The 7,852-nt window shown below is 49.8% G+C and overlaps 1 protein-coding gene across 1 annotated transcript; it reads right to left on the bottom strand.

Annotated features, from left to right (window-relative positions):
- Positions 1–5,675: 5,675 nt before the first annotated feature.
- Positions 5,676–7,526, bottom strand: PRR9 (proline rich 9). The gene is made up of 2 exons (XM_004002519.5): positions 7,492–7,526; positions 5,676–6,822 (listed from the first exon to the last, which is right to left on the bottom strand). Exon 2 carries the CDS (start codon positions 6,800–6,802, stop codon positions 6,452–6,454), a length of 351 nt encoding a protein of 116 aa, XP_004002568.3. The 5' UTR covers positions 6,803–6,822; positions 7,492–7,526; the 3' UTR covers positions 5,676–6,451.
- Between the last annotated feature and the right edge of the window lie 326 nt (positions 7,527–7,852).

Below are 7,852 nucleotides of genomic sequence, written 5' to 3'. Positions count from 1 at the left end.
AGGAAGAGGAGTGGGCAAGTCCAGATCTGTTTCCCATTGACTGAGATGCCCTGGGGTAATGATGGTAGTGGGGATGGAGTGGGCAGATGTGGGATACCCCCTAACTATACTACTTCTCTGAGCCAGGACCTGCCAGTTTGTGTTTATCCAGGCCTGGCCTGGGCACCTGCCTGTTGGTGTAGCATCCCCTAGCCAACACATACACACACCCAGCAGGGCCAGAGAGAGGGGTGGGCAGGCAGTAGACACTAAGCCTTCTGGGCTTGCAGTTTTTCTGGGAGGTTTTCCTATTCCCAGCTCCAACACGGGGAGTCCTATCTGCTCTGCAGCTATACCCCTGTATCATTAGACAGTGTGTCTTGTACATGCAGGTACCTGGTTAGGGTGGTCAGCTTGTCTTGGTTCCTGGGGGACTTTCCTAATGTTAACACTGAAGTCCTGCATCTTGGGAACCTCCTCAGTTCCAGGACAGCCAGGATGATTTTGGTCACCCTAACAATAAAAGAAGCCTCCTTCGTCTCTGTCTCAAAGGACATGATGGTTGGGTGACTCTGACAGTACCTAAGACCTCTGTGTGGTTGGTCCAGTGAAGAGAGGCAAAGAACACAGCTAGGCTCATGGGCCATCATCCGGAGCTCTCATACTGACAGGAGATAGAGGCCAGTCACATGCAAGGCAGCTGCAAGGGGCCACAGATCCCTAGGGACCAGTATGGGTGCATGGCACCCAGGCTGAAGTGTTGCAGAAGTTTCCCTGTACATTTAGGAAGTAGACTTGACATCATGGAAGGCTCCCTGGAGGAGGGGAGCTTGAAATGCATAGGTTTGCAGACACAAGCCGTGGGGGAGTCCTGGGTTGGAGAGAGGCAAGTACGGGTGGAAAGGAGGCTTCGATGGTTGTTAGGTGCACATATGCCTGGAACAGATGCACCATGCTGGCCTGGGAGAGAAAGGAGCTCCAGAAAGCCAAGTAGTAAAGAATAAAGGGAAGAGAGGTGTGCTAAACCCTGGCTGGGGAGACTGGATTTGGAAGGCAGCAAGGAATTACTGTGAGGTGCCACTCAGGGCTGAAGTGTTTGGGCCCCAATCCATATTTTAAAAGTCCTAAATTTGGGGGAGCCACCTCCTATCACTTACCTATTCTCCTCCTTTCCTTTTGCCTCAAACTGTGGTCAACACTCTGCTGTTCCCCAGAAGCTTGGGTCCCCAAAGGGCCTCTGGGGGGTATATTAGAGGCCAGAGAAATTTCCTCTGTCTCCTGACCTCAGGCTCAGATCTTCTGAGTCTCCCTGTCCCCTTAGGCTCCTCTGCCCCCTGATCCCCACTCTGCTCAGGAAAGTTAGATGAGTGAGGTGAGTCTCAGCACTAGATGGGTGGAAGGAAGCATGGCTCTCACAGTAGTTATCACCCCCTAGTTGCACACCTCTTGATGAAAGTGAAAGAGGAGAGCGAAAAAGTTGGCTTAAAGCTCAACATTCAGAAAACGAAGATCATGGCATCCGGTCCCATCACTTCATGGGAAATAGACGGGGAAACAGTGGGAACAGTGTCAGACTTTATTTTTTTGGGCACCAAAATCACTGCAGATGGTGATTGCAGCCATGAGATTAAAAGACGCTTACTCATTGGAAGAAAAGTTATGACCAACCTAGATAGTATATAAAGATTTTAAAATTTAAAAAATAAAAAACTAAAATTAAAAAAAAAAATAAACGCAGAGGCATTACTTTGCCGACTAAGGTCCGTCTAGTCAAGGCTATGGTTTTCCTGTGGTCATGTACGGATGTGAGAGTTGGACTGTGAAGAAGGCTGAGCGCCGAAGAATTGATGCTTTTGAACCGTGGTGTTGGAGAAGACTCTTGAGAGTCCTTGGACTGCAAGGAGATCCACCCAGTCCATTCTGAAGGAGATCAGCCCCGGGATTTCTTTGGAAGGAATGATGCTAAAGCTGAAGCTCCAGTACTTTGGCCACCTCATGCGAAGAGTTGACTCATTGGAAAAGACTCTGATGCTGGGAGGGATTGGGGGCAGTAGAAGAAGGGGACGACAGAGGATGAGATGGCTGGATGGCATCACGGACTCGATGGACGTGAGTCTAAGTGAACTCCGGGAGATGGTGATGGACAGGGAGGCCTGGCGTGCTGCGATTCATGGGGTCGCAAAGAGTCGGACACGACTGAGTGACTGAATTGAACTGAACTGGGTTGCACACCTCTGATTTGTGGAAGCATGACAAGTCCAAAGGCAGCTCCTCTCACCAGCAAGCAAATCTCATTATATGAAAGCTGGGTAAAGCATCTGCCTACCATGTGGGACACCTGGGTTCAATCTCTGGGTTGGGAAGATCTCCTGGAGAAGGCAATGGCAACCCACTCCAGTATTCTTGCCTGGAAAATCCCATAGACGGAGGAGCCTAGTAGGCTACAGTCCATGGGGTCGCAAAGAGTCGGACACAGCTGAGGGACTTCACTTTCACAGTGGCAGAAAGTAACTAAGTAACTAAACTGAACCCAAGTTTGTAATTTCTGTCCATTGGTTCCAACTCCATCCTTTGTAACCTCATAGAAATCCATTTCCTTCCTCACAAAGTCACTTAAAATACTTGAGCACCACTCTCCTGCTCCTTTGGGCAGTGTCTTCTCTGGACTAAATAGATTTCAATATTCACTAAAGTGAGAGTCTTCAGGCTGCTGCCCCGTCTCGCGTCCCCCTCCCTCCTGCACAGGGCGGTTCTCCACAAACAGTTACCCGAGCAGCGGGTGAACCCAACCACCCTCCTGCTTGCACCTGTCACTTTGCATCTTCTTCTCTTGGTACCCGGAGCCCATGGGGCCACACGTGCCACATACTGAGTTAACTGAGGCAACAATTAAAACCAAATCAAGTTAGGAGAAATGTAAAAGATTATTAATTGTACAGAAGAACAGTTTGTAGAGCTGGAAAGGCTTCAAGCTGAAAATGGCAAGACTCTGAGAAAATGAGGGTTACAGCTCAGTCTCTAAAGTGAGGAAATACACTGCTGTTTATCGTGATTGGCCACCAGGAGCCTGCGGTGGTAACACTGCTACGTGGAATTACTCTCCTTGGGTAACAGTTCTTCCCAAAGTTACTCTTCTGTAGCTGATTGGCTGGGAAACTATGAGATCATGCTGACAGGCGGAAAGCTTAAGTTTGCTGATGGTCAGAAGTCAACACTCTGGGGAAATCAGAATAGTTTTAGTTCTGGTTATGCGGCTGTGGGTGTTTGGTGGAGGGGTATATGAGAACTATGGCACTCAGGGACTTCTGTGGTTGGACTTCACCTTCCAATTCAGGGGGTCTGGGTTCAATCCCTGGTAGGAGAAATAAGATCCCGCATGTCTCATGGCCGAAAAATGCAGCCAAGAAGCAGTATTGTAACACATTCAGTAAGGACTTAACAAAAACAAAAAGCCTGTGGCATTCACGTTTGGTTTTCTTTAACAATTGTCAACTAGGACTTGTAGCATCTGGGAATCTCCCTGGTGATCCCCTCCCCCGACCCCTTCCTGAAAGGCTTCACCTCAGGTGCAAACAGCTGGGGAAGCGTGGTTGCTGTGGGGCTTGGTCCTGGCTGTCTCCGTGGCCCGGGTCTGTCACTGGGGCCTCAGCCCGCATCACAGCAGTGCAGGTAGGGCTGGGCCGAGTTCTGTGAGCAGGAGCCTGGTGTGGCGGTTCCCATGACAGAGCTTGGTGAGGGCCTGCTGGCTCCCTGATGTCTGCTCTGCTATCTGTGATCTGTGGGTCTGTCTCCCCCATCTGCTGAGGCCTCCCCTGTAATCAACAGGTTGCCCTCTCTCTCCGATATGGCTGGACTCTCCCTGCTCATCCGCCTCATGCTTCCGCTCAGCACCTGAGCATCTGATCTTGGACTCGATTCTGTGCACACTTTCAGTGCCAGAGATCAAAGACATTCCCTGGGCTTGAGCCAAGTTAGAGGAATGTCCCTGAGCCGCCTCAGCCCAGTCAGAAGCTTCACTACTGGCAAGGCCCTCCTTGCAAGCTGGGGCCCTGGGGAAAGTGTTGCGGAAAGTGTTTGTCTCTTAATCATGTCACGCGTGTCTGACTCTTTGTGACTGCGTGGACTGTAGCCTGTCAAGCTCCTCTGCCCACGGGATTTCCCAGGTGAGAATACTGAAGTGGGTTGCCATTGTCTGCTTCAGGGGATCTTCCTGACACAGGGACTGAACCTGTGTCTCCAGCACTGCAGGTGGATTCTTTATCTGCTGAGCCATCTGGGCACTGTGGAGCTGCTGGCTTATTCCACAGTTGGAGAATGGAAGAGAAAACTTAGTCCAAGCAGGCAAAGAGGCAAGAGAACTGGTTCAGACCTCTGGAGATGTTCAGGGGCTTGATATGTGTGGGAGGTTTTGTAACATGTCCCTTGGCACGTGTGCCTTGTGGAAAGACAGCTCTCTAGCCCTATATGTGGGGATGCTGCCTGCCTGGATCTTCAGCACTTGGTAGGTGATCAGTGAGCAAATGATAGGTGGATGAATGAATGAGTGAGAATAACACAGCTTCTGGAAATCTCGTCTGTGTTTCATGCACACTTTCCTCATGCAAGAAAGAGTCTGTTCTGAAGTCAAGAAAAGCTCTGGTAGAATGCTGACTTCACCACTTGCTAGCTTTGTGAGGCCAGACTGGTTACTCAACAAAGGGGCAATGCACTTCACCTGCTGTCAGGATTTCTGCAGAGAATGTGCCTAGATTGCAGGGCCTGGCTCTTGCCACCTGTAGACTCAGTGAGTGCCTGAGGGCTCCATGTTGCCACTTGAAATCTCCCTCGGGTCACCCTCCAGTTCTTTCTCACCTTAGAAAAATCTCTGAGATTGAGACCTTCAGTGATCCCAGTGCTGGAAGGCCCCAGTTCAGCCAAACAGTTGAGGCCTCAGGTTTCACCCAGCCTACAGGGAGGGGCTGGCCAGGCTGTCCATGGGGGCACAGCCATACAGGCTGAGGAGGAGGGGTGTCCCTGAGGATTAAGGAGTCCCTTTAGCCCTCAGGAGCCTGGCCCTTGACTCAAGTCTCAGGGCCCTGGTCAGACCTCCAGGCACAGCTGAGAAGCCACGGTTGATTCTCTCCTCTACGTCTGGGGTCTCCTCAGCCCTTTTGTGCAAACCCAGAGCTCACAGCTGTGGGTTTCCTCCACAACTGGGGGCAGTAGCAGGGTGCAGGGAGGTGAACCAGGCTGCCTGGCTTTTCTGAAATCTGGTCAGATGGTAGGGCACACAACTTTGGCCCTCAAGTTTGTGTTCGTCTTAGAAGCACACCTGGGTTTTCCTTCAGAGAGGGATGCTATGCTTGTGGGTGTCGTGGCTCTCCCATTGAAGGCCCCTTCTCCCATATTAGTCCTTTCTTCTGGAAAGCAAGGGTCAAAGAGGAAAGATGCTATTGTGGAAAGAATCCTGGACCTGAAGTGTTGAAGTCCCAGTCCCAGCTGGATTTTCTCAGGTATGAAATATGGGCACAGGTGGGCCTATGATATGTTGTGGATGAGGGTGGGATGATCTGGGTGCCCCTTAAGGAGGCCTCTTTCAAGAGGCCTGTGCTGTACATCTTGGAGGGCTGCTTTTTATTCCTGCTTGAGATTTGTCAAAAAAAGGAGAAAATAATCATCATAAGAACAGCAGGAATGAGCACACATCAAGTCAGGCATGTTTTAGGATCAGCTTTATTCTGCATTTTACCTTCACCAGGGAGAAGAAGGCAAAGAAGCTGGAGGACAGCAGCCTGCACCACACAGTCACAAATCCATCTCTAAAGAGGGTACATGGCAGAAATTAAGGGCCTAGAGCAGATCAACAATGAAGCACAAAGATCAATCACCAGGACCCCCAAACATCTAATCACATCTTTCCTTATTGGCTATTTGGAATCAACCATTTACATTTCATTTCGTTTCATTTTTTAAAACACAGCCAACATTCCAACATCTAATCACTTTCTGTCATTGTTTTAGGATACGGATACAAAATTACCCTGTTTTTTAGTTTTGCAACACCACCAGCTTCTTCCCCTCACTTCTGGTGGTGGTGGTGGTGATCGGTGCAAAGTCCATCAAAATTCAGTTTGTTCTGAGACTCAGGTGAGAGGCTGACATTCTGAACGATGAATGGAGGCATCCTTGGCTGTTACACACCCAGGGAAGGGTGAATTTTTGCCCCAAGGGAGCTGAACTGGGCTTCTGTGGTCTTCCTTGATAACCACATCATTCTGACAGCTAAGACCTTCTAATAGATTGTTGACAACCATATGTGTTCACAGAGGTTGAGGAAATACAGAGAGAACTGTCTTCAGAGACACAGACCAAGTCCTGAGGAAGCCGGGAGGTGAGAGCAGGGTGCACACAGAGGTACCCATAAGGAAAGGTCACCATGGTGTGGGTTGGGGTTGGGATCATCTTCTGGACCCCCACACAGCATTATGAGCAACTACTTCCCCTTGCCAGGGGGTAGGCACTTCTCCTGGATTTTCTGTGGGCAAACCTCCACACATTTTGTCTGAGATAACTCCTGGCAGGGCTCCGTGCACTGAGATGGACATTGGTCTTGACACAGAGGGAGACATGGGTCTTGGCTTTGTTGTGGGCAGTTGTCTTGGCTTAATGCCTGACATTGAGAAACACACACCTCTTGAACTTTCGTTGGGCACTTCTCTTGGCAGGGGTCCTGACACGGGGGGAGGCACACCTCCTCAGCCTTTGCCTGGCACTGCTCTTGGGGCTTTTGAAGACACGGAGGAGGCACACATGGCTGTTTGCACTGCTGCTCATTGAAGGACATCCTAGGGTGATTGGCAGGACCTGAAACAAACATAAGCTTTGAAAATAGATGCATTAACCACAGAAGGCTGAAAATGAAGGTCTGAGAGAGGGGAATGGGGAATAAATGATTATTAACCCTGAGAATTCATTTCTCTGCTGGTTTTTATTCCTTTCTCTTTCTATCCCTACTTCAGCTCTTTCTGACGCCCATCTCCTAGTTGAGGATATTCTCATAGCTTTTGTCAATATCTATAGCCCCCAACCCCCAAACTCCAGTCCTCCTATAGATCTTTTCTTTCTATTCTATTTGACTAATTCTTTTGAAATTTAGTTGCAAGAGACTAGGTAGAATACACAGAAAGGTTTGAGAAGCCTAAGAACTGGTGTGTGTGTGTGCATGCCCAGCTGTGTCTGACTCTTTGTGACCCCCATGGACTGCAGCCCGCCAGGCTCCTCTGTCCATAGGATTCTCCAGGAAAGACTACTGGAGTGGGCTGCCCTTTCATCCTCCAGGGGATCTTCCCCACCCAGGGACTGAACCCATGATTCCTGCGTCTCCTGCATTGGCAGGCAGATTCTGAGCCACTGGGAAGCCCTAAGAAGCGGCAAACCACTTCAAAAAATCAATAGAAAGTACAGTCCAGTGGAGGAGGAGAGAACAGAGAGAGAACTGAAAGGGAGAGAGAGGGCACAGATGTCCCCACTTACCTGATCTTCTACAAGCCTCTACAAAGGATGTGGATGGAGGAGCCCAGTCTGGTAGGGACTTTTATACAGTGCTTGGTCCAGCCTCCTGCCAGACTGACTGGCCACGTGGGCTGAGGTCTTAATTGTGGAGTCACCATAACGAGCTTCATCTGAAATTGCCTATGGTTTGAGTCATTGCTTGGGATGCCTGTTAATCAGCCTCTCTTTTGGCCTCTGGGTCCTCACCAGACCTCAGCAGGGAGGGGTTCCCGTCAGATCTCTCTCATTAGAGGCAGCCGCAAAAGAATGTTCATAAAACGTTATCTCAGCCTCAGAACTAGGACTGGGTCCCTTGTCTGCCCAGACTGGTTCAGGATATGGT

This window comes from Ovis aries, chromosome 1 (genome assembly GCF_016772045.2).
Source record: "Ovis aries strain OAR_USU_Benz2616 breed Rambouillet chromosome 1, ARS-UI_Ramb_v3.0, whole genome shotgun sequence".
Taxonomy (NCBI): Eukaryota; Metazoa; Chordata; class Mammalia; order Artiodactyla; family Bovidae; genus Ovis; species Ovis aries.
Note: the sequence above shows the minus strand (reverse complement) of the source record. Positions and strands in the feature narration are given on the sequence as shown.